Source organism: Conger conger, chromosome 17 (assembly GCF_963514075.1).
Source record: "Conger conger chromosome 17, fConCon1.1, whole genome shotgun sequence".
Lineage (NCBI taxonomy): Eukaryota > Metazoa > Chordata > Actinopteri > Anguilliformes > Congridae > Conger > Conger conger.
Genome location: NC_083776.1, coordinates 26727344 through 26753595, shown reverse-complemented (window position 1 = coordinate 26753595; position 26252 = coordinate 26727344). Strand labels below are relative to the sequence as shown.

Sequence of the window (26252 nt, the reverse complement as noted above, 5' to 3'; positions counted from 1 at the left end):
CACACAATTTAGGCATTTGGCAGATGGTTTTAGTCAAAGCCACTTACAAAGGTCACCACTTGAAAATGAGTGTCATTTGAATATTGAAACTAGCAATATTGTTTATCTTCAAAGTACAAGGCACACACTGTGAAAGTAAAAAAAAATGTTTTAATTAAAAACATGACATTCATTGGTACTTTTGGTGAGGAGAGAGCAGGCACCAAAACACAGAGGAACTGCACAATTGTATTTGTGCACGTAAACCCACACAGAGTTAACCGTCTCTGTGCTTATCTTCCACCCTTGATAATTCGGGCAAACCTTATCTGGGATGAACCAGGCCTCCCCACACTGGTCACATGCTGGTACTTTTCCATCTTTGCTTAAACCTGTTTCTGACTGCCCAGTCATCCAGGAGCTGGCAAAAAATCACATTTGTTTCCCGGGTGATGAGCACCACAGTCACACGACCTGGGTTCAGACAGGTACATGTAGACACGTGAGGGTTGATCACTATTACAGGTGTTCTCCTTCTGGGTATGCGCAATACCAGACAAACTTGTTTGTGCTCAATTTCCCATTTACAATCTCTCAAGTTTCGATACCCTTAGATTTTCAAGAATTTGGATTGGATTTCTCTGCTATTGAAAACAAATGTGTACAGATTTCAAAATTTCAAGCCATATTAATAAAAAAAAAGTTCACAAGAAACATTCATGCTCTATTTGTAAATCTATATTACGTGTCATAATAATTGATAATAAAATCTCATAAATATTAAACTACTCATTAGTTGCAGACAAAAATAATAGGTCTGAACAATGGTGACATCTAAAAACTGAATTGTACAAATTAAATAGACAGAAGCGTGATGTCATGGCACAGGATGGAGAGCCCTTGGGTTTGAGGGCTGAAGGGGTAACTGGAGCACAGCCCTACTCACGGAGCTCATTCCTGTGGAGAACACGCTAATGACTCAGAAAAGTCTTCCCCTGGTTCAGCAGCACCCCCTGGTGGCTTCAATCAGAAAAATCATACCTGGGCAGTAACTACGGAAATGACACAGTTCTGGCTCTTCGCACCCATTCAGCATACCTCCCTCCGCTCCAAAGAGGGAAAACCCTGCGGATACATCCATCTCTCTCTTTACTTCAAACAACCTAATATTACTTTCTCTCCGTTTCCTCTTTAAAGTAGCCTGCAGATACCTTCAGCTCTCCTCTTCTTTGCAGATTTCTCTCTCTCCCTTCGCTGCACTCATGCTCATCCCTCTATCCTTCACACACCTTCATCCACTCTCTTCCGTTTAAACGCAGCCCCGCCTTCCTAAATGCTGGTGATGTCTTACCCCAAACTCCCCAACAGTAAAAACACAACTTCTACCCAGACCCACAGCTTTAAAAACACATTACAAAAACAGTACAAAAAAGCGATCAGTTTGACAATTGTGCTTTAAAACAAAGAGAAAAGAGGGATTTATTTTTCCCTTTCGGAGATTGGGGGTGGGGGGCAGTGTTGTGTCAGTCAACTGGAAGCCCCACCCCCAGTCAGCAGCCTGACCCCTCAGTGTGGAGAGGGTGGGACGGGCACAGCGGAGGAGGAGGAAGAGGAGGAAGGGGCAAGAGCGGGCTCCTTCAGGCTGCCCCAGGGGGTTATGGGAAGGGCAAGGGCAGCGTGAGGGGGCTGGCTCCGCCCCACCATGCAGGGCAGGCTCTGGTTCCTCCGCAGGCCGTTCAGCAGGCTTCCGCTGCCCGTCGCCAGGAACGTGGGCGTGTCCTGGGGCCGCGCCCCGCCCGACCCCGCCCCACGCAGCGTCCCGGCCAGTCCCAGCGCTCGGAGCCGCTCCACCAGGCCGACGGACACCCGGTCCCGCGAGAGAGGCGTGTCCGGGCGGAGTTTGAGCCCGTAGACCTCCTGGAGGAGGAGATCGGCGGGGCGGGAGGCCAGGAAGTTCTCGGCGGTGGGGGGAGGGCCCGGGCGCGTCTCCCAGGCGACGGGCGAGGGAGGAGGGGAGTGGGACGGGGAGTTGGGCGGGGTGCTGGGGAGCATGCGAGGTTTGGGCTTTCGGGGGGCCCTCTCAGTGGAGACCCCCTGGGCTGAGATGCCCCTCTCCAGCAGCAGCTGGGTCAGGCCCTGCAGGGGGGCCGAGTGCCCCAGGTTGAGCCGGGACGGTGTGACTGGGGTGCTGGAGACAGAGCGCAGGGAGCTGGGGGTGTTCACTGAGACCGAGGAGACACACCCAGAACTGGGAGAGAGAGAGAGAGAGGGAAGAAGGAAGGGGAATAGGGAGAGAAGGAGAGGGAGGATAAAAGATAGAGGGAACATGAGGGAGAGGGAAGAGAAGAAAAGAGGGAGAGAGCAGAAGAGTGGGAGGAAGAGAGAGGGAGGGAACATGAGGGAGAGGGAAGAGAAGAAAAGAGGGAGAGAGCAGAAGAGAGGGAGGAAGGGAGAGGGAGGGAACACAAGGGAGAGGGAGGGGAAGAGAGAGAGAGTTTTATTGAATTTGAACTGCAATGTCATTGATCAAGCAATCTCAAGCAATTGTGACACACGATGTTGCAATAAGAGGCCAGAGGTGGACACTAGAGTATTATCAGGAACCATAAACTGCTCTGCTACACTGCAACTTAGCTTCCCATTCACTTTAAACCAGCCAGCGATACCGCATGTTTTACAGTCATAAATTGCACATCTATTTTACAGCACATGGACGGGGAGGCTCACAGAAAGTATTGTTTTCCTCATCTTGCTTACTACCACCTCGATGGCGTGTGCGAGGGGTTAACAATGCATTCCTGCCTAACCCCTCTTCCGTCAATCTCTCATCAGGTGGGCCTAGGGCCGGGTCCTCGACAAAAGGTATGAGGAAACTTGTGATGGCACACTGTTAATCTGTGTTTTTGCAGCCTCACTGAGATCTAGTTGGATAATAGACATTGATGTTAGGCAGGAAATGGTGATGATGGAAACAAATAAGAAAAGCGATAATAGTCCCTGTTCCAGGAGGTCTATTGTCCTGTAGGTTTTCATTTCAACTCTTAACAAAGTGCACCTCATTCTACCAATTAGCACCTCAACAACTTCTCTCGCTGTTGAATGAGGAGTGCTTTGCTAGGGTTGGAGTGAACAGGGTTGGGCAGCCGTGGTCGAGAGCGACAGAAATGGGCTGTACCTGGGCGTGACCTGGGTGGTGTCAGACGGGTGTAGGATTCGGCAGGTGGTGAAGGTGAAGGTGGAGAAGGTGGAGCTCAGACACTTCCCAGGATTGTGAGCTGTGCAGAAACAGAGATTTACACATCCACCCACACATACACCAACACCAACATCCACCCACGGATACACAAACAATCAAACATCCACTCACACATACAAAAGTAAACACAAACATAAACCTCATATACATAATTCACAGATCTTCATCCGTTGTGCTGTAAGAGTACACCATGTAGACTTACCAGGAGGGGGCGCTGGTGTGCTGAGGATGTGACTGTTAGAGTGCTGGGGTGCAGGGGGTGAGGAGGGAGAGATGGGAGGGGCCAGAGAGGGTTGGCACAGAGGTCGTACACTCAAAGGTGAGCAGACAGGTGTTTTCTCGCTCCTCCTCTCCCTCTTGTCCTCCGGGGTGGAGGCGCACTGCACCTGGAAGGTAATCCCCATCTCCTCCTCCTCCTCTTCCTCCTCCTCTATCTGTTTCTCCCGGCCACTCTTCCTCTTCCGCGCCTCCTCGTCGTCCTCCTCCGGGTCGGCGAGGCAGTGCTCGGTGTCCTCCGAGAGGGGACGGAACCCTTTGGTGAGCACGCCCGGGTGAGGGTCCAAGATGGCGGCCAGGTGGGGCTGAGCGAGCTGCTGCCAGTGGTGCAGCGTGAAGGAGCCTGCAGGTCAAGAGGTCACAGGTCACAGGTCAAATTACCCCTCAAGGCTGGTGTGGGTACAACCTTTGTTCTAGCTCAGCACTTATGACACCTGATTCAATGAAAATGAATAAATTATGGTCTTCAATCATGAACTTCAGCTTTAGTTTGGAGACTTGGGGGGGGGGGGGGTATTTCACAAAGCAGTTAAGATACTCACTTAGCTGGATAACTGCACCAAGTAAAACCTGGAATAGCTCTTTTTATTTCAATTCCAGATTTGAGATGCATCTGGGTCTTTCTTCAGTTATCCAGCTAACTGAGTAATCCTGGTTCATGAAATACCTCCCTGGTTTACAGACCTGCACCATTGAGTCAACAATAATAACAATAACTTTTGATGAGGAGCAGAGTGCAAATGTTACTCGTAAAAATGTGTGAGGCAGCCAGACTGTGCCAGACGTATCCTCACCTTCCATGGGCTTGACGATCTGCAGTTTCTCGGGAAGGAATCCCTTAAAGCTGGAGGCTGAGGAGAGGTCTGATAGGCTGGTGATGCAGGAGACCGAGCTGCCATTGGGGGAGCTGCAGCCAGTCCCCTCCCAGTCTTCCTCTGGCCCCTCCCCTTCCTGCCCAGCTCGCACCAGTGCCTGCAGCTTCCTGTCCCGCTCCTCCTGGAAGAACTGCCGCTCGCACAGGAAGTTCTGTCGCCTCAGGGAGAGGCGGTGCAGCGCAGAGGTGAGGTCACTTCCTCCCGGAGTGCCAGGCTGTCCGAGGTTTGTTGTGCAACTGACACACACACAAACACACACACAAACACACACACAGAAACTGGTTTCAGAACAGATTCCTAAGGAGTGACTTGGAAGGTTTGCAGCAGGCATGTCAGAGGCAGGAAGTAGCTGCTCACTTGCTGGTAGTGGGCGTGGCTTCCTCCCCTCTGCGCAGCTGTGCAGCCGGGACGCAGGACTGGAAGGGCTGCGCAGTCATCACTACGCTGCTGTGGGCGGAGCCTGGGAGGGGTCGGGGGGCCAGGTGCTGCACCGACTCGTTGACGGCGCGTACGGTCTGGAACACGCGCTTCTGTGAATCCCTATGTGCAAAAAGGGAGGGTGTCACATCTCTATCTAATCTCACATCTAATCTCTAGACCAGCGCTGGCGACATATTGTAGCTAATCCAAGCAAATGCTTCAGACAGAACCCAAGATGACTCATGCCAGTGTAAATATTGCCTGCTTTCCTCTCACGTATCTTATAACCTCAAAAGCACACCCCTCCCACAAGGACAAACAAAACACAAGGACACCTTACCCAAGAGACTGGATTTTGCTTTCGGGAGATATGAAATACAATTGGCTCAGTGACAATGATTGGCAGTTGTTCATTGTAATTTCTTTTTAAATTATCACATGTATGTAATATACCACAAAACACAGCTTAACCAGTGTATAATTGACAGAGCCATTATATTTTATAGGCCAACAGGAGGGTGCTTTACTTCTGAGGACATTAAGACAGTATGTCCCATCCATATTCAATAATCAGTATTCAGTCAATATTCAGGGTGTCAGACTTGAGTGTGTCCAGTATTCATATGATCACAGTTTGGTGTATGTGTGCTGTAGGGTGTGTGTGTAAAAGGGGTAGAGGTGTGTAAAGTTTGGTGTAGGTGTGTGTGTGTGTAAAAGGGGTAGAGGTGTGTAAAGTTTGGTGTAGGTGTGTGTGTGTGTAAAAGGGGTAGAGGTGTGTAAAGTTTGGTGTAGGTGTGTGTGTGTGTAAAAGGGGTAGAGGTGTGTAAAGTTTGGTGTAGGTGTGTGTGTGTGTAAAAGGGGTAGAGGTGTGTAAAGTTTGGTGTAGGTGTGCCGCTCACTTCTGGTCCTGGAAGGAAAACTCCCCCTCCATGCTCAACTGTCTCCGCATAGAACCCTCAATCTCAGCAGCCAGACAGTCCTGAAACACACACACACACACACACACAGATAACTGAATTTGGCTTGCTGCAAAAGAAGATCTGAAATAGGGAGCGGGGCGGACAATGTGAAATATCCGGGTAGTGGCAGACAGAAGGATGCAGGGCTGGGTGGGCCGTCTCTCACCATGGGGATGAGGCCGAAGGACTGGTGTCTGCGCAGACCTGCGGAGGTGGTGCTGCGGTTGCGCAGCTCCTTGGCCTCCTCCTGCGACTCCTGCAGCATCCCCATGCACTCCACGTTCCTGCTGTGCAGCTCGTCCAGCTGGAGGAGCGCAGACAGGACCGCGTCACGACCGCGTCACGTTTCAAGTGCAACCGCGGCATGACCGCAAACAGAACCGCGTCACAAACGCGTGAGACTCACCTCTGCAGTTAGCTGCCGCTGAGCATCTTTGGAATGCTGCAGGTGAATCCTCAAATCCTCCTTCTCCAGAGCCAGCTGAACAAACAACCGCACGCACGCACGCACACAGACACATTAATAAACGGCTGTGCTTTATTAAAGCCCCTGCCCTCCTCTCTCCCTGGGCTCTCCCTCACCTCCTTCAGTCGGTGCTGGAGATCCACCATCTGAATCAGCAGTTGTGTCATGTCCTCCTGGTGACGCAGTAAGTCGTCGTTCTTCTTCGACAGCTCGTCCGTCAGTGCCACGATCTGGCTGTTCGATTCACCTGTGGAGCACAGACACACACACACACACAACACACACGTCACTCATATTGCTGCCCAGCACAGGCCCAAACCTTACATAAAGTAAAAGCCTGAGCCAGCGCACAGCCTAAAGTGCTGGACTCACGCAGCTCTTTAACGCAGTCGTTCACCAGCTGCTGCTCCTTTTCCTCGTACGAGATCGTCTCCATCTCCAGGTGACACGCCTGCCAACGGGGAAACGAGAAGAACGTGGTCAGCAACATTACAGGGCAGAGACGGGCACTGTGATGGGGCAGTGTGTAGGAGGGATGGGGTTTTCAGGTGATGGACAGGTTTTTGAGGTGATGGATGGGGTTTTCAGGTGGTGGATGGAGGTTTGAGGCAGTGGGCAGTGGGTTTTCAGGAGATGGATGGGTTTTGAGGCAGTGGGTGAGGTTTTAAGGTGATGGATGGAGGTTTGAGGCTATGGCTTTTGAGGAGATGGATGGAGGTTTGAGGCAGTGGGTTTTCAGGCGATGGATGGGGGTTTGAGGCAGTGGGTTTTCAGGCGATGGATGGGGGTTTGAGGCTGTGGCTTTTGAGGAGATGGATGGAGGTTTGAGGCAGTGGGTTTTCAGGCGATGGATGGGGGTTTGAGGCAGTGGGTGGGGTTTTGAGGAGATGGATGGAGGTTTGAAGCAGTTTCGATGGGCGGGGCAGCAGCGCCCCCTACCTCAGAGCGCAGGGCCAGGTTCTCCTCCTCCAGCAGCTGCAGCTTGCTCTGCAGCGCCCCCAGCTGGCCGGACGCGAGCGCTGCGGGCAGTGGAGCGCTGTGCTGCAGCGGAGTGGAGCAGCTGGAGTCCGTCTCGCTCTCCTCCGACACACTGGCCACCATGCGCAGCAGCTCGTCCTTCTTACACAACACATGCTGCAGCTGCTGCACCTACAGCACACAGAGGGAGAGACGTGTGTGTGTGCGGGTTCACGGGTGAACGTGTGCGTGTGAACGTGTGTGAGGGAGCAATGGAGTATCTTTGAGTTTGTGAGGGAGTGTGAGAGAGAGAGTTTGTGAGGGAGTGTGTGTATGTGTGTGTGAGAGAGAGTTTGCAAGGGGGTAAGGGTATGTGTGTGTGAGAGAGAGAGTTTGGGAGGGAGTGTGTGCGTGTGTGCGTGTGTGTTTGTGTGTGTGTGTGAGAGAGCGTGAGTTTGTTAGGGAGTAAGGGTGTGCGTGTGTGAGAAAGAGAGTTTGTTAGGGAGTAAGGGTGTGTGTGTGTGTGAGAGAGAGAGTTTGTTAAGGAGTAAGGGTGTGTGTGTGTGAGAGAGAGTTTGTTAGGGAGTAAGGGTGTGTGTGTGTGAGAGAGAGTTTGTTAGGGAGTAAGGGTGTGTGTGTGTGTGAGAGAGAGTTTGTTAGGGAGTAAGGGTGTGTGTGTGTGAGAGAGAGTTTGTTAGGGAGTAAGGGTGTGTGTGTGTGTGAGAGAGAGTTTGTTAGGGAGTAAGGGTGTGTGTGTGTGTGTGAGAGAGAGAGTTTGTTAGGGAGTAAGGGTGTGTGTGTGTGAGAGAGAGAGTTTGTGAGGGAGTAAGGGTGTGTGTGTGTGAGAGAGAGAGTTTGTTAGGGAGTAAGGGTGTGTGTGTGTGAGAGAGAGAGTTTGTTAAGGAGTAAGGGTGTGTGTGTGTGTGAGAGAGAGTTTGTTAGGGAATAAGGGTGTGTGTGTGAGAGACAGAGTTTGTTAGGGAGTAAGGGTGTGTGTGTGTGAAAGAGAGAGTTTGTTAGGGAGTAAGGGTGTGTGTGTGTGTGTGTGAGAGAGAGAGAGTTTGTTAGGGAGTAAGGGTGTGTGTGTGTGTGAGAGAGAGTTTGTTAGGGAGTAAGGGTGTGTGTGTGTGTGAGAGAGAGAGTTTGTTAGGGAGTAAGGGTGTGTGTGTGTGAGAGAGAGAGAGAGTTTGTTAGGGAGTAAGGGTGTGTGTGTGTGAGAGAGAGTTTGTTAGGGAATAAGGGTGTGTGTGTGAGAGACAGAGTTTGTTAGGGAGTAAGGGTGTGTGTGTGTGAAAGAGAGAGTTTGTTAGGGAGTAAGGGTGTGTGTGTGTGTGAGAGAGAGAGAGAGTTTGTTAGGGAGTAAGGGTGTGTGTGTGAGAGAGAGAGAGAGTTTGTTAGGGAGTAAGGGTGTGTGTGAGAGAGTTTGTTAGGGAGTAAGGGTGTGTGTGTGTGTGAGAGAGTTTGTTAGGGAGTAAGGGTGTGTGTGAGAGAGTTTGTTAGGGAGTAAGGGTGTGTGTGTGAGAGAGAGAGTTTGTTAGGGAGTAAGGGTGTGTGTGAGAGAGTTTGTTAGGGAGTAAGGGTGTGTGTGTGTGTGAGAGAGAGAGTTTGTTAGGGAGTAAGGGTGTGTGTGTGTGAGAGAGAGAGTTTGTTAGGGAGTAAGGGTGTGTGTGTGTGAGAGAGAGAGAGAGTTTGTTAGGGAGTAAGGGTGTGTGTGTGAGAGAGAGAGTTTGTGAGGGAGTAAGGGTGTGTGTGTGTGAGAGAGAGAGTTTGTTAGGGAGTAAGGGTGTGTGTGTGTCCTCACCTGGTCCAGTGCCTGAGTTAGCTGCTCCTCCACCGCTTGGTTGCGCTCCTGCAGCAGGTGATTCCTCTGCAGCAGCGACTGACCAATCCGGGCAGCCAGCTCCAAGACCTGGTCCCTCTGCTCACAGTCACACAGCCAAACAAACCAGCACGTTAAAATATCACACCCAGTCAACCAATAACAGCTATAAATAAAAACAACAGCCAATCAACCAATCACAGTCACACATAGGAATCAACCAATCAATCACTTTCCTATAAGTAAAGTGATTCAATCAGTTTCCTATAAGTAAAGTGATTCAATCAGTTTCCTATAAGTAAAGTGATTCAATCCTATAAGTAAAAGCAACTCAGTAAAGTGCTGAAGACACGCCCATTCTGTAGACATGTTAATGCAAAGTAAAGAAAACCTGGACTGTACCTCTGTCAGCAGGTGTGTCAGCATCTCCAAGTCACTGTAGGTCACTGTCATCTGCTCCACCCTGTCAGCACTGAGGACTGTGGGAGAGAGTGGCAATTTCAGCACAGTGACACTTACACACACACACCCATGCAGTTATACACACAGTGCCCTCACTCACACAGCATTTCCCATACGTGAGTGTCTGTTTCATGATTGTTTTAATGTATTTTCTTACCCGGCTTCATGTTATTTCAGCATAGGACCTGTGTGAATTTCCCAAGGCAATAAAGCCAGTCTGAATTTGGATTTGAAAGGGCGGCAGGTTGACTTTACCTCGAGAGAGTCTGTGGGAGTTGGGATGGGAAGAGGAAGAGGGGGAGGAAGAGGAGGAGGGGTCCAGGTTGAAGAAGGCTGGAGGGAGCAAAAAGTGACAAGGAAAGAAAATAAAAGCTTTAGAAGACAAGACAGGAAGCGCAGAGATGCACTTTAGGGCTTGTTTTTCTGCATCACTGTTGCAGTATGTGGATGTACACATCACACAGTCTCTCTGATCCTTATATGATCTGGACAGTTCCTGTGATTCACTGAGTGCATTATATCAGTCCCATAGCTCACAATACAGGTCATATGCCATCCCCATTCACATGATATAGAGATCAGTGCAATTGTGGAGTATCTGAGCAGTATTGATGTTAAAAAAAATAAATTAAAAAAAATAATAAAAAGCCTTATTTTGATTAAATGAGTAACTAATGTTTGGGGAAGCATTACCAGCTGATATGGTTCCCTGTCCTGAGGTTGTGAGTTCATTAGTGTTGTCGGGAAAAACAACTCTGAGTCCTCGCAAAACCCCATTCCTGTATACCTTACATTACATTATTGGCATTTGGCAGACGCTCTTATCCAGAGCAACGTACAGTTGCAATCCCCCCTGGAGCAATGCAGGGTTAAGGGCCTTGCTCAAGGGCCCAATGGCTATGCGGATCTTATTGTGGCTACACCGGGAATCGAACCTCCGACCTTGCAGGTCCCAGTCATGTAACCACTATGGTACAGGCCGCCTACACACACACAGGTGAATCCTCAAATCCTCCTTCTCCTTCTCCAGCTGAACAGACAACCACATGCACACACACACACACACACACACACACACACCTGTATACACAGACAGCACTCATCCCATACCTGTATAACCACACACCTACAGGTTCTCACACCCGCACATTGATCCACAGCCAATACCTACCCTCACAACCAAAAACCTACACCAGCCCAACCTACCATCAACAAACCGATGCGCACATACCTGTATGCCTGTTTCCCCCGACACCCATACTTACCCACAGCTGCTCACAAGCCCACACCTGTGTACCCCCTCATCCAAACACACCTGACCCCAAAACGCCTACAGCTGCAGTCCTGCAGACTCGGGCACCCGTACCTCAATACTCAGCCAAAAGCACCTGGCAACCACATACCCTTACCTAACTGCAGTGTGCTGTAGCTGTTATCATAGCTGTGCTTTTTGTGACACACACTGATCTCAGTCTGACCTGTACTGCCTGTCTCCCACAATATACACACTGGACCCTCTGCCTCGGACCACAACCTCACACACAAACACACATATAGACACACAAACATACAGACACAAACACACACACAGGTGTTCTTCAGAATACCCATGCAGGTGCCCTACCTGGGGAGAAGAAATCATCACACACTTGGTACACGTAGACGCTAATATCAGCACCCCGATAAGTAATGGCTTCTGCAGGCAAATGTAAGGACATTCACCCAGGATAAAGGTTTATAGTGATGCAGATCATTCAATCAGTCACTTATTAAACTATTTCAATGCTCCTCTATCTGATTGGCTGCTCAGTCACTTATTACACTCATTAAAATATGACTGTGCCCTTTGTTCCAGGGAAGGGGCAGGGCAGGCAATTTAGCGACCTAGTTTCTCTGGCCAGACACACAAATGTGCTCAAATGCACACCCAGGTTCACACCCTGTTCTGAGTGACGATGCGGCAATCTTCCGGCCAGTGTGCTCCGACACAAACAAAGATACACAGGGATGTAGGGAATCATGATCACCGGTCACACGGTGTTGGCTGGTGCCCTTATGTGTGATAGTCTGCCTCTTAGCTGTCCATAGCATGAAATATGTATTTCTCTAGCAAACACTGCTCCTACACACATGCATGCACACACACACCCATGCACTAAAATACACTTACTCATAAATGCACTCACACATGCATACCCCACCCCCACCCCCACCCAGAAACACAATGACACATTATAAATACAACTTATAATGCATTTATAACAGACATAAGGCTTCCAGCAACCCCTGTCTACCCCTCTCTCTTTCAACATTCTCTCTTTGGATAAACAGAACCAGCACACATAAAGAAACATGCATGCATGCACACACACACACACACACACACACACACAGACACACAGCTCACTCATGTAGCGGAAGGTCTCCTCAGCCAGAATAGGCGAGACGGTGCTGCCTTCTTCAGGTGAGCCCCGGGGGGAATCCGTGCAGTCCTGCCTGTCACACGGGTACAGGGGCTCAGTGCCCTCCGCTGACCCTGGCCCTGGCCCTGAGACACTCTCCTTTTCGTCTTCATCTGAGAAAGGAGAAAGGCACAGGAGCACTGGTTACATCACAGTCTGCTAAGTCCTCTGCCCATCTCTCTCTGTTCTGTGTCAACACATCCACACAATCCATCCTGCATAACAGCAGACAACTGAGTGTGTGGGGTTTGTTTGCATATGCGTGTGGTGTGTGTGTATGTGTGTGTTTGCATGTGTATGTGTGGTGTGTGTGTGTCGTGCACTGCTACCTCATTCTGTTGACTCCCGCCGGGTGGCTGTGTCTGCTCCTGCATACACCCACTCAACCTCACTCTCTCTATCATCCTCCCCCTCCCCTCCCCAAAAACCCCAGGAGCAGGCGCACACACACACACACACAATGCACAGATACATGCACACACACTCACCAGGGCCGTTGTTGGAGTCGGTCTTCTCCCCGCTCATGGGTGTTATTTGAGTCTCTCCTCAGCCAGCGCACGGAGCAAGGCGCTCCCCATTCCCACACCACAAGAGGAGGACACCTCCGAAAGCTCTCTGGATACACACCACCCTGCAGGAAAAACGAGGGAGAGCAAGGGAAGGACAGAGAGAACAGGAAAACGGGAGAGGGATGAGGACACAGGAGATCAGAGAGAAAATAAGTGAGATGGAGGGAACAGGGAGAACGTAAAGAGGAACTGTGGGGTTAAAGATCAGAAGACAGGTGAATATTTGGTGGGGGTACAGCAGTACTAATGGCAGCAAACGGGTTACACCCCCTCTGGGTAAAAGTGACCGCCACAAAGGCCCCCACCCCCTCTCTGTCTCTCACAGCCATCAGCCTGAGTCTGGCCTGGAAATGTCAGAGGAAATCCAATCTGATCTACTACAGCCTCGAACTCCGCCCCCTGCCCCCAGCCCTCTACATCCAGCCTTGAGAACAGAGAGTGCAGTCTGTCACAGTGAACGACACCTGAAACAACTGATTGGCCTCTACTCTGATCTGATGAAAGGTGGCACTGAAAATGCATGCGTATTTGTCTGTGTATGTATGCTCGTGTGAATGCATGTGTATGGGTGAACATATTTAGTGTGTGCATCTGTTCATATGTGTTTGGTTGTGTGTGTGCGCGCGTGTGTGTGTGTACAGCACCATGGGATGTATCAATGCTTCACTGCACACATTCTGTCTGTCTGTCTCCTGTTCCATTTGTCTTCCCAATTCTTTACTGCTGAAGAGAATACACTGAGCAGTGTACCTCTATAACAGCATCCTCCCCAGGCTGAACAATCCAGTGTGTGAGATTCTGAGATATTAATTTCTCTGAATCAAATGATGCATACATCAGCTGTATATACACACACACACATACACACAGCGGAGGGGGAAAATACAGGTTTAGAAAGTAAAAGTCCTCCCTAGAATTTTGTTACAATCACCAGGATTTGGTAATTTGCATCATTTTCAGCCAGGGGGCAGAACTACCAAGTGAAACTACCGAGTACATGTGTAGAAGAAACACAGGGCAGGACTTTTACTTTCTGACCCCTTGACTTTTCTACCTCAACCGATAATCTCCATTTTGGAATAATGAGTCGTTGATCAGGCGGCACGGATGGTGCAGTGGGTAGCACTGCCGCCTCACAGCAAGGAGGTCCTGGGTTCGAATCCCCGTCGGCCGGGGCCTCTCTGTGCGGAGTTTGCATGTTCTCCCTGTGTCTGCGTGGGTTTCCTCCGGGTACTCCGGTTTCCTCCCACAGTCCAAAGACATGCAGGTTAGGCCGATTGGAGAGTCTAAATTGCCCGTAGGCATGAGTGTGTGAGTGAATGGTGCGTGTGCCCTGCGATGGACTGGCGACCTGTCCAGGGTGTATTCCTGCCTTTCGCCCAATGTATGCTGGGATAGGCTCCAGCCCCCCTGCGACCCTGATCAGGATAAGCGGGTTCAGATAATGGATGGATGGATGGATGGATGGAGTCGTTGATCACACCCCTTCATTAATTCATTCCAATGTGAGGTACAACGAGCTGACCATGTAGTTAGGCTGCAGAACCTGTGTCGTCATAGTCCTGCACCCTTACCTTCTCTTCAGGAAACGGTGTTGATCCAAGGCTCAAATGCACATTAAACCTTTGGAGATACTCAAATTACAGCACTAACCCACCCCCAGGTCAGAGCAAAATGTACTTTAACATGAGGTCCTTAAAATAACATGAGTGCCAATACAATTTACAATTCTGACACCGCTGTATCTACTGCAATACCAAAGACACCGCTGTATCTACTGCAATACCAAAGACACCATAGCAATATTTGCTTGCACAACTTATTTAGGCCCTTCAAGATGTCACCAAACCTAAACAGACACATTACTTTGCCTACTAGTAGTCTAGTTAAGCGTATAAATTGTTTTAACATATTGTAGAATAACATATAATGGCAAATAAAAGCAATGGCTATACTTTATTCACATGATCACACGTGATACCTGTGGTACAGTCCTACGGGCGGCTGACTCAAATCATGACTCAAGTCCTCCCTCGCAGGCATGGGTTCGATTCCTAGCTATGGCACCTTCCTAGTTGTAATCCCTACTGTGTTACCTTCGTATTTACAGTACGAAGTAGGTCCAAATGGTAGGATATGAGTTATGGCCAACATGTTGAACCAGTGGCACATCACCATAAAACAACAGAGCCCCACCTCGCATTAGGCGAGCACGAGCGTAGACACTTTGACAGTCTAACGTATAGCTACAATGCAATACCGTTAGATATGATGCATTATCAATCGAGTAAACAAATAGATTGTCCGGAAGCGCATCAGTCGCCTTGCTAGCTTCAAAAACGATTATCGATTATTTCAATGTTGTAGTGAGGTTGCTCGGGAGTGTTACTATACAGACCTATTTCAAAAAGCGTGATATTAAACGTTAAACTATCTCCGACCCAAGAACTGCGAGCTGACAGTAACTTCGGACAGCAGAATAATCTGAACATGAACATATCTGTCATTTTTATTTCGTATTTGACAGCGTTAACATTATACATCATCTGCCGCAAGTACCAATTTAGGTACGCCTATATACACTAATATAATAATTACACATACCTTTCAGAAATAATTAATAACCGCTGTACAGCAATCCCAGCTAACTAGCTACATGTCATCCTGTCAATCCAGAGCATGCTCCACAGTCAAACAATAGATTGCAGTGTTATCAGGCAAGCTTGCGAAGTACTCTGGGAGGATGGCGGGGCAGGCGTTGGGAAACTGATGACTACAAGGCGTCATCAAAAGTAGACAAGAATTTCCTGACGCGTTAAACAGGTTACGGGCATCCCGAGCACATTCGTAATGTATTGTCTTACTCTAAAACTGTGTTGTGCTTTGCAAACATGGTGTTGGCTAAGCATAAACTATTTACTGTACTGTAAAGTCAAAAACACAAATATCCAGAAAAGAATAGACACCACCAAGGAACACATATGTGCAGTGCTGTCGTCATCACATAGAGCCTTTTCTTTTCAATACGTTGCGTCCTCTTCCTTTCGTCACTGTCAAATCAGCTGGGAACAGCAAGCCTGAGATTTCTAGTTCACAAATTAGCGAATGTTGCTGCTATTCACTTTGAAGTTCAGTATGTTTACATTTTTTTAAACGTATGTAATAGAATTTTGAAGGAACATATGCAATAATCTTTACAATTCATCGTGAAAAGGTTGCTAATTGGTCAAATCTCGAAGCAAAGTCGTGATATGTTCGTAAGTATTACTTAAGTTAAAGTTTAAACCACTTTTGTTGCTTTGGCATATTTGTGTAATTAGCAAGTTAGCTCCAGTTTTGTTAAGCGAAAAATGTGTTGCTAGTTTTGTTCAGTTATAACTTTCAGTAGTGGCTCGTCTAGTAACATAGGCTACACAATAAAAATTACTTTGTTATTTAAAACACTGGAAAATGTCAATTATATTGACATGTTTTTCTACATTGATATGCCTCGGCTATTCGCTATACCATTTATTTGTTCTTTTGGTCATTGTATCCCATTGTTGCACAGTGTAGTTCTCATTTCTTCTTGATATATATTTTTTCATATTGAATACACATCGGACTCGACTTCCACTGGTTATATGTCAGTGTGCAGACCCATAGACATTTGGAATTCTATCTTGGTGGTAGCCTACTCGTACACTTACTTTGACAAATATAAATCAATACGAGATTTATAGACTACCAAAATAAGACTTCAGATGCGGTTATTTGTACACAGACTACACAGACACAAACAAATCCAAATTCTCCCACATCCCGTCTGTCAGCAGAGCGACCTCCCACAAACAAAAACGGCAAAAATGCAATGCAGTCTGGCACATTGGGCAGGTAACAGCAGCAGTCCCCGTCCTCAATCCCCCTTTCTCATTCAGGGGACGCACACGGGGAGCGAGCTTCATTCATGCGCTTCATCGAACGGAACGGGCTGTTGTGCAGACATTTCATAGGCGATACCAACCGTGTTATAAAACAATTATACATACATTGTTTGGATATAAATATTTAATCAAATGCATATCGTGCTCTTGGTATCTTCATTATGGCTGCATTTGTTTAGAAAAGAACGTGTAGCTTACTCTTAACGGAAGCATCTTGATAGCATTGTGTGCTGGGAAGACAGTGTTGACAAATCTGCGACTGATGTTCTGTCTGTACCGTTATTCTGCTTCAAGTAACATTGATTTGACTCCTGAACTGTATCCTATTTTGCCCGAAAGGACGTGGAAAGAAAGTCGATTCTCGGAGCCTGATGAAGTCCGTGCTCAGAGATCATGCTGCGAAATCAGAACCGTTTTAACGCCAACCAGGTAAGAACCAAACAGAGTGAGCACGCACACTGCAGCGCTTATCCACATTCAGAAGGACGAAGCCGTGGGGAATTAGCGACCGGAACTCGGGAGGCAGATGAAATGGGAGCTCGCTTTGCCATTGATTTCTTCTTCTTCAACGGCAGTCTTAACATTCTTCCCTTCATTTCCAGCGCCTCGTGCTAAAGGATAAATGCCCTTGCGTGAAGTGATTCTAACGAAGAAAAGGATTCCATGTCTTTCTTGGTGAGATTTCAATGTTTTCTCTGTCAAAACTGTTTTCGTAGTAGGCTAACACTGTAGTATTGATTGATATTAATGAGCTTTTAGTTGCTGTAGGTCTTGGCAGCAAGTGACCGGTATTCGAACCTGGGTGAAATTCTATCTGTCTTCCTGTACGACAATATTGACCTCTGTATGTTACATTTATTCTCTTTCTCTGATGTTTTGTTTTTACATCGATGTAAACAATCCTGTGGTATGGTATGGGGGTGGCTAAAGCCTGTATCAGCCGATTGGACACAGTCATATATTTAATAATGAATGTTTTCTGGATCATAGCTTGGTGATGGAAATGGCAGTCAGCCAGTTCCTCCCCCTCTTAAACTCTCTGGTTCGGCTCTGTTCTCTCAGCATTGTCTGCCAGAACACTGCCCTCTCCACCCCCCCTACACCCTTTCAGTCCGGCTGTCTCCCTCCCTCTTCCCCGGTCTTCTCCCCTCTGTAATGGGCCTCTCACCCCTCCTCCCTCCCTCCCTCTCTCCTAGGACTGCTCCTGTATCTCCCACACCCAGGTCCAGCCCATCTCCATAGAGGACCAGTATGAGGATGTCAGCCACCAGTACTTGGTCAGTGCTCCCCCCACTTTGTCAAAAATGAACTAGGCCTGACGGAGAGTGCCCCCTTCTGTCAGCTATTGGTACAGTCAAACAGTGCCCCCCTTCCCTGTGTTGGTTGGTGGTACAGTCCAATCGTGGCCACTCTCTGTCAGCCAGCAACACAGCCCAGTAGTGCCCCCCTCTGTAAGATACTGGTACAGCCCGACTGTGCCACCTTCCTCCTAATTTAACAGGATAACCCTGCAGCGCCGCCACCTGTCAGTCCATTCCAACGGTCAACGGTCCGGCTTGCCGATCCAGCTGTGAGATATGAGCACACAGTCCGGCTGCGTTCCCTCCCCTTCCATCAGCCATCGGGCCCGTGTCCCTGTCCACACCGTCCTCCCTGTGCTCCTCCCCCGCTCCTGTGTGCCTGTCAGTGTGTAGGGCTGAACCACAGAACCAGGTTCCTGAGAAACGACCGCGACCGCGTAACGGGGGGGGGGGGGAGGCCGAGTGAGTGTTTGGCGACTGTGGGGCCGCTCTAACTCCGTGGCATGTCTTCACGCTTCGCAGAGCGGCGATCTTTCCACGGGCACCCCGCACAAGGCCGCAGCCCGGGATGACATGGCCAGCCTCTCCGTCGAGGCCGCGCATTACCAGCTGCTGTCGGAGCTGGGTGAGTCCCGGCGCTCCGTCCTCATCGCCGTCCCCTCTGCCACTTTCGCTGGACCGCTTTGCCGGACGCACAGAGGCACCACTTGTGCTGCCCGAGCAGCTGTTTCACATCACGAAACAAGAGGTCAAATTCCAAATGGTGATCGTAATTGTTCCGCCGAAAAAAAAAAAGAGGACTTGCACACCAACAACAGACATGTACTTAAATCATTTCACATGAGAACCCAAAGAGGTCAGTACATTAGATGTCACTTCCTGTTCCTCAGGCTAAGCTGGACTGTACATACTCAGCTACGTGGTGAATGCATCTGTTATACCGTATGCTGAGAGGGGTTTTGTCCTGCATGACGTGGCGTAGTGGGTACATTGAAATCTCTGTGAATGGAGGGAACAGTGGGAATTCTGCACTGTGTGGATATTTTGGGAATACTATGCACTGTGGATACATTGAGAACACTGTGCATTGGGAATATTGTGCTTCAGGATACTCTACATGTTTTGTTCTGAAGTGTCTGTTATGTGTTTTGTCTGAGAGACTTTTAGCTATGAGTTTATGTCCACTGGCCCATTCTTTGCCATATTTTTCCTGAATTCTTTCATTCTTATGTTGGACAGCCGTCACAGTCTTCTTAGAGTCGAGTAGCACTGCTGTGTGCTTTCTGTTCCTGTGTGCACTCAGTGTCTGCTTGATGTTTTAGAAGGTTAGTACATGGAACTTCAGTTTCCACTGGTCCCAGGTATGGCTCCATTTGTTCAGGTTCTAGATGGTTCTCCATGATCCTGTTTGTGGTGCTTAAATACCTGAAACATGCATATATGCCTGCTTTATACTTTGTATATATAATATTGTTTTAATATATTAATATATTTATTACAGTATTGGCTATATTAAAACACATTTTTCAATATAGTGCAGTGCAGTCCATTGCCTTAAGCGTCGTGTGGCAGGCATTATGGTTCTGTGTGTGATGGAGAGCAGGTTCTGTCTCTGTCTGCTCGTAAGCTGCTTCCTTGGCCCCAGGGGACAATATTTGGACAGGTGAGGGAGGGTTATGTAATGGCTTCTCTCAGCAAAGTAATTTGGGTAAATTATATCCTGGCACGGCAGAGTATTTTCCCCCAGAGCCCAGGTGAGTCGAGCATAAGAAGCCGTATCTCTCCTGTGAAACACCAGCCTTACTACTTACAGGAGCCAGCTCTGTCCTGTTCAGGATCTCTGGCAAGGTCTTGGTCACACATTATCTGGTGTTCATTTTGGAAAAGAAGCATTCCCCTGCTGTTTCCCGGTGTGCTGGATCTGCATGTAATATGAAAGCTGAAAACTCTTATGTTGCTTTGTTTTCCTATTTCTGTTTTTCAAATTGTTGTATTATTTTCATTCTAATTGGGATATATAATTTTTCCTGTTCTTCCAGCAGTTTGAGGACTCTTTCCCCCTGTGTGTCTGTCCTCTTTAATTTCCCACAATGCTTCATAATGGCAGCTTTTTTCCCCCCCAAACTCTTTTTTCTATTGGAGATAAATAAATTAAATTCAACAGCTGTTGTCCTGAAATTACTCAGGCAGAGAGGACTACTAACATGCCCCCCCCCCCCCCCCCCCCCACCAACTTCCTGTGCTCTGTGTGAACAGGGCGCGGCTTCAACAACCTGAGCCAGGTGAGCATGGCACGGCATGTGCCCTCCGGCAGGCTGGTGGCGCTGAAGAGCACAGACTTGGACCAGTGCACCGAGGACGAGCTGCTGCAGCTGCTGGTGAGGCCTGGCACAACCCCCTACCTGCGCTCACCTGTGCCAGCCTGGACACTGAGGGCCTCTACCTGCTGCTCTTACCACACCTAGCATAACATAACATAATGACTAACAATACTGCTTAATATCTGTGCAGAATGTATCCTTTTTCGATTTCCATTTATACCCCCTCGTTCTGCTAACCCTTGCCCCTGCGCTCTCTCTGCCCCCAGAACGAGGTGCTGCTGTCGCGCCTGTTCCAGCACCCCAACCTGCTGACCTCCCGCCTGGTGTTCAGCCGGTCCTGCCAGCTCTGGGTCCTCACACCGCTCATGAGCTACGGTGAGCTACGCAGTCTCAGCACGCCTGCCCCTCCCCAAACCCCCACTCTGCGGGGGACAGAGCCAGCAGATATGTCCTTGGCTTGGTTCTGTGTTGGGGGCGAGGGTGGTGTTAAACTTGGGGAACTGGACTAGTGCCCACGGGGTTTGAGACTAATGACCCACATGCAGCATGACCGAGGTTTCTGTACCAAGGGTAACTGAATGTCTCCTGAAAACATGCAGACAGAACGGTGATCACTGTGGATAAGAACAGACGGTGATCACTGTAGATGTGCAAGCAAATGGAAGGATGTGTGCAAATGGAAAAACATCCATCCATCCATCCATTATCTGAACCCACTTATCCTGAACAGGGTCGCAGGGGGGCTGGAGCCTATCCCAGCATACATCGGGCGAAAGGCAGGAATACACCCTCGACATCCATTGCAGTCCATTCAGTCCACACACCATTCAGTCACACATTCACTCATACCTATGGGCAATTTAGACTCTCCAATCAGCCTAACCTGCATATCTTTGGACTGTGAGAGGAAACCGGAGTACCCGGAGGAAACATGGGAAAACATATTAATGTTAATAATACTGAGTTCACATAGTATACATATGTGGAGATTTTCTGTAGCTGTAGGTTTACTTCTGTCTTCTTCTTGTAACAGAAATGGGGTTTGACCAGTTGATGAGCAACCGAGCTCATCACTAATGAAGGTCTTCATTGCTAAGGGCCTCATTATTGAAATGGGACAATGGATAATTAGGGGAATACACAGAGGTATTCCAAAAATAGGTTTCAGTCATCCAGAACCAGGTTAAACCACAAAACACTACTGTGAGAGCCCATCTTCATCCATCTAACTTAACAGTTTCTTAACAGACTTTATTAGCTTGACAGGAGATATTTACTGTTGCCAAAGCATTTAGAACACACACTTGCACGCGTATAAAAATGACTCATGATGAACTTTCTTCTTTGTCTCACTCTCTGTGTGTGTTTCTCCCTCTCTCCCCCTCTCTGTCTCTCTCTCAGGTTCAGCAGACGCTTTGCTCAGGACGTATTTCCCTGATGGGATGAGTGAATCTCTCATTGCGTATCTGCTGCATGGCGTCCTGAAGGCTCTGGAGTATCTGCATCACATGGGCTATGTGCACAGGTGAGGGAGGGGCCTGTATGAGCCGATAGTGTGAGCATTGCTTCAGGTAGCATCTCGGGTTTATATAAGGAGCACTTCAAACAGGGCACTTGATGTAAGTGAAGGTTCAGGTGTTAGCTCAGTAGAAGGTGAGATAGAGGCTGAGGTTTAGGCTTAGGTAGAGTCTCAGGTAGAGTCTCAGGTAGAGTTTCAGGTATAGTTTGAGTTAAGGTCTCAGGTAGCGTTTGAGATAAGGTCTCAGGTAGTCTCAGGTAGAGTTTGAGTTAAGGTCTCAGGTTAAGGCTCAGGTAGAGTTTGAGTTAAGGTCTCAGGTTGAGGCTCAGGTAGAGTTTGAGTAAAGGTCTCAGGTAGAGTCTCAGGTAGTGTTTCAGTTAAGGTCTCAAGTTGAGGCTCAGGTCTAGGCAGGTGTGGATCGGCCTGTGACCTGTGTTCTTCTCTCAGGGGTGTGAAAGCGAGCCACATCCTGCTGTCAGGTGAGGGCCACGTGTACCTGTCCGGCCTCCACAGTCTCTACAGCATGGTGCGTGACGGCAAGAGGGTGAGAACGGTGTTCGACATGCCCCAGCACAGCCCCGCCCTGCTGCCCTGGCTCAGTCCTGAGCTGCTCAGACAGGTGAGTGCCCCACACCCACTTTCTCACTGCAGTACAGTTAGAGTGCCCCACACCCACTTCCTCACTGCAGTACAGTTAGAGTGCCCCACACCCACTTCCTCACTGCAGTACAGTTAGAGTGCCCCACACCCACTTCCTCACTGCAGTACAGTTAGAGTGCCCCACACCCACTTCCTCACTGCAGTACAGTTAGAGTGCCCCACACCCACTTCCTCACTGCAGTACAGTTAGAGTGCCCCACACCCACTTCCTCACTGCAGTACAGTTAGAGTGCCCCACACCCACTTCCTCACTGCAGTACAGTTAGAGTGCCCCACACCCACTTCCTCACTGCAGTACAGTTAGAGTGCCCCACACCCACTTTCTAACTGCAGTACAGTTAGAGTGCCCCACTTCCTCACTGCAGTACAGTGAGAGCGCTACACACCCACTTCCTCACTGCAGTACAGTGAGAGCGCTACACACCCACTTCCTCACTGCAGTACAGTGAGAGCGCTACACACCCACTTCCTCACTGCAGTACAGTGAGAGCGCTACACACCCACTTCCTCACTGCAGTACAGTGAGAGCGCTACACATCCACTTCCTCACTGCAGTACAGTTAGTGCCCCACACCCACTTTCTCACTGCAGTACAGTTAGAGTGCCCCACACCCACTTCCTCACTGCAGTACAGTTAGAGTGCCCCACACCCACTTCCTCACTGCAGTACAGTTAGAGTGCCCCACACCCACTTCCTCACTGCAGTACAGTTAGAGTGCCCCACACCCACTTTCTCACTGCAGTACAGTGAGAGCGCTACACACCCACTTTCTCACTGCAGTACAGTTAGAGTGCTCCACACCCACTTTCTCACTGCAGTACAGTTAGAGTGCCCCACACCCACTTCCTCACTGCAGTACAGTTAGAGTGCCCCACACCCACTTCCTCACTGCAGTACAGTTAGAGTGCCCCACACCCACTTCCTCACTGCAGTACAGTTAGAGTGCCTTTGTGGAACAGCCCCAGTGTGCTTAGTGAGTACTGTAGTTTCAGTGTACTAAGTGAGAGCTGTGCCACTTCTCTCTGTCATTAGGACCTTCATGGATATGGGGAGAAGTCGGATATTTACAGTCTGGGGATAGTTGTCTGTGAGCTGGTCAGTGGAAGGGTGCCCTTCCAGAATATGCACCCTACTCAGGTACGGTATGCCTCTGTGCCCCAATGCACACTGCTCTGTATCCATAGCATGTTCTATAAATAAAAGGACCATTGTGTAGGTCACTCTGGATAAGCAGATAATGTAATATAATAAATGGCCTCTCCCCCCATGCAGATGCTGTTGCAGAAGCTACGGGGGTCACACTGCTGCCTCCTGGATGTCACCCCTTTCCCCCTGGGGGAGCTGGGGGGGCTGAAGGTGTCCCGCTCCGGGGTGGATTCGGGTATCGGGGAGAGCGTGGCGACAGGGAGCCTGACCCGTACCGCCACCAACGAGCGTCCCCAAAGCCCCGCTCCCAAAAACCACTCTGCCACCCTACACAACTTGGTCCAGGTGTGTCTACAGCCCCAGCCTGACCGCAGGTGAGCTCATCCATGCCGCTGTTTCTGCCTAAATGTGTGATTTGCTTGTCTGGATCTGAATGTGTATTAAGGAAGTTGTGGCTATGTGATATGATCATCTGGCTCTCAATGTGGAATATGAATCTAGTTGTGAAAGTGGGGTGAGGGATAGTTGACAGGTCTGGTTCTGAAATGAATGTATGAAACTTGAATGGATGCATGATATGATTTGGTATGGAATGCTGTGATGGTGTTTGGTTGTGGTTTCTCAGTCTGTGAGTGTTGTGATGTAGGTGTAATATAGATGTGATGTGGGTGTAATATACATGTGATGTGGGTGTAATATAGATGTGATGTGGGTGTGTTGTTCTTGTACCACACAGACCTTCTGCCTCAGCACTGTTGACTCATGCCTTCTTCAGACAGGTGGGTCTCCTCATGTCCCCAAACATCCTCATCTTACGTCACTTTAATTGTGTTGGCTGTCTTCTGCATTTCATAATGTGCTATGTTGTGTTGTGTTGCGTGTGTGTTTTGGTGTCCCTGTCTTTGTGTTTCTGACTGCATTTGTTTGTGTTGCGGTATCTGTGTGTGTGTGTGTGTGTGTGTGTGTATACGTATGTACGTACGTACCCGCGGCTCTGCAGGTTAAGAGGCACACGCGAGACTCCTTCCTCAGCCTGATGTATCCTGCCATCCCCTTCGCCAGCCCCCAGGACACGCCTATATCCTGTCCCCCTGCCCCCTCTTGCCATAGTCCCTCCCCGCCTGTGGACTCAGAGGAAAGCATGTGGGACTTCTCCTAGCAACCCCACGCCCATCTCCCCTCCCTCTCCCCCACCTCAGCCAATCACCTTATCTCCCCTCCCTCTCCCCCACCTCAGCCAATCACCTCTACTTCAGGACAACCACACAGGAAGCCCAAACATTATGCAGATTTTTATTTTATTTTTCACCTTTTTTTCTTTGATCAACTTTTGTATTGTTTTGTAAACATCTGCACCCACAGCAGTTGGGTGGGTGGAAAGCGAGAGGGTGTGGAAACCTGGACAGGTGCTCTACCTGCGCGCGGCTGCTTCAGCCACTAGAGCTGTGATCTATCCACTGCCAAAAAGTGTCCTTCAGTATGTGCTCTCCAGCCAGTTAATGTGTAACATGCGCCCTTGGCAATGGTCAGTGGACACGGGGCAGTTAAAGTACAGTCCTTGTGGAGGCTGTGAAGCTGTTGGCATCATGAGGGATACTGGGAGACCAGAGCTTTTATTTAACTTAATGTCCACAATGCAGACATGTATTCAACAAGGTGAGCATTGGCCTAATCTCAGCTAATGTTCAAGAACATAATTGGAACTTTTTTCCAGTTTGTCACAAATGTTCGCTAATGTAACCTAACGGTCTATAAAGGGATGGAACAAAAGTGGATACCAAAGGGAAAGACACCAAGAAAACAAGTAAGTTGACAATCATTTTGCTGTAATGTTAACAAGTGTACTATTTGGTCCGAACTTCAAACAATTCATGGGTAATCCCTAGTGAAAAATTGCTTTCTTTCTTGGAAATAAAATAGAGCCTTCATTTTAGCTCCTTGTTGAATGCAGAATCTCTGTTCGGTGTCCAAGCATCCAAATGAAAGCGATTCCTCATTTTTGTCTGGGTTTTATTTAGCATGTTCAGGAACACAACCAAAAAACAACACAGCCCATTATGCCCAAACCTACCCTAAAATCCCTCTGAAAATGTGCATTTGATTGATGGGGACAAATATGAATTATTGTATTTTATGGAAACCGTTGTACTGTTTAGGAAAATACAGTCTTTTTTTCTGTGAACCAATACCGTATGTATGAGAGACCTTTTATGTTGTGTTTTTGAATATGAAATGTATTAAATGTATGAGCCTTTTCAAAATATATTCTTATTTTGTTTCTAAAATGTTTGTCCTTATTCTTCAGAGTATTTATAACCAAATGTAAATGTTAATGTTCCAATATATTAGCTTTATATTTTTAGTGCCATCTGTGCTAACGACCAGTTATGGCAAGAATCTAGGATGGACATTTATAGTATTAGTACCCATGCAAACCTTCTAAAATCTTGATGTGCATTGCCATGACAACTGATGGCACTGTATGGTGAAAGGTGCAGCAGTCCCTTTCAAATTACCTTATGTGACCATGTATATGTCTAACCTGTGTTTCGAGTTTGTATAGAGCTAATTTCATGTGTTTTATATGACTTCCTGTGGCGTTTGCTCTCTGTGACTGAATAATCGCTTTGTCTCTTGGTGTTTCTTGGTGTCCGTACAATTGAGCCCGTCCCAAGGTGATTTCACGCCTTTCACACAAGCAGCGTTTCTGAAACAATTCAGGGCCAGGTCCACCTGGGACCGCTGATCTCCATTCATCGTCATGTTTTTGCGCGCGCACGCACAGCATTGTAAATCTAAAACGGGAAGGATCAAATCAACAATTTGCAAATGTATACAATTTCATCGTTTTTGTCGACTTAAAAGGTGAAAAAACGCTGGA

At 48.4% G+C, this 26252-nt stretch overlaps 2 protein-coding genes across 3 annotated transcripts; one reads left to right on the top strand and one right to left on the bottom strand.

Moving 5' to 3' along the window:
• Positions 1-130: 130 nt before the first annotated feature.
• On the bottom strand, positions 131-15913 carry trak2 (trafficking protein, kinesin binding 2). Its single transcript, XM_061226129.1, has 17 exons — positions 15105-15913; positions 12420-12562; positions 11877-12044; positions 9725-9802; positions 9410-9486; positions 8990-9106; positions 7171-7380; positions 6604-6682; positions 6348-6478; positions 6172-6246; positions 5932-6069; positions 5706-5785; positions 4744-4926; positions 4306-4622; positions 3438-3854; positions 3155-3254; positions 131-2227 (listed from the first exon to the last, which is right to left on the bottom strand). The coding sequence occupies exons 2-17, from the start codon at positions 12454-12456 to the stop codon at positions 1546-1548; spliced, it is 2889 nt and encodes a 962-aa protein (XP_061082113.1). The 5' UTR covers positions 12457-12562; positions 15105-15913; the 3' UTR covers positions 131-1545.
• Positions 15292-25656, top strand: stradb (STE20 related adaptor beta). 2 transcript variants are annotated; one of them, XM_061226130.1, is made up of 13 exons: positions 15295-15757; positions 16763-16852; positions 17026-17098; positions 17620-17700; positions 18247-18349; positions 19981-20102; positions 20312-20420; positions 21447-21570; positions 22012-22183; positions 23258-23362; positions 23498-23745; positions 24108-24150; positions 24372-25656. In XM_061226130.1, the coding sequence occupies exons 3-13, from the start codon at positions 17087-17089 to the stop codon at positions 24528-24530; spliced, it is 1278 nt and encodes a 425-aa protein (XP_061082114.1). In that variant the 5' UTR covers positions 15295-15757; positions 16763-16852; positions 17026-17086; the 3' UTR covers positions 24531-25656. The 2 variants fall into 2 exon arrangements, with proteins under 2 accessions (XP_061082115.1, XP_061082114.1); XM_061226131.1 differs by lacking the exon at positions 24108-24150 and having other exon boundaries at positions 15292-15757.
• Positions 25657-26252: the final 596 nt, after the last annotated feature.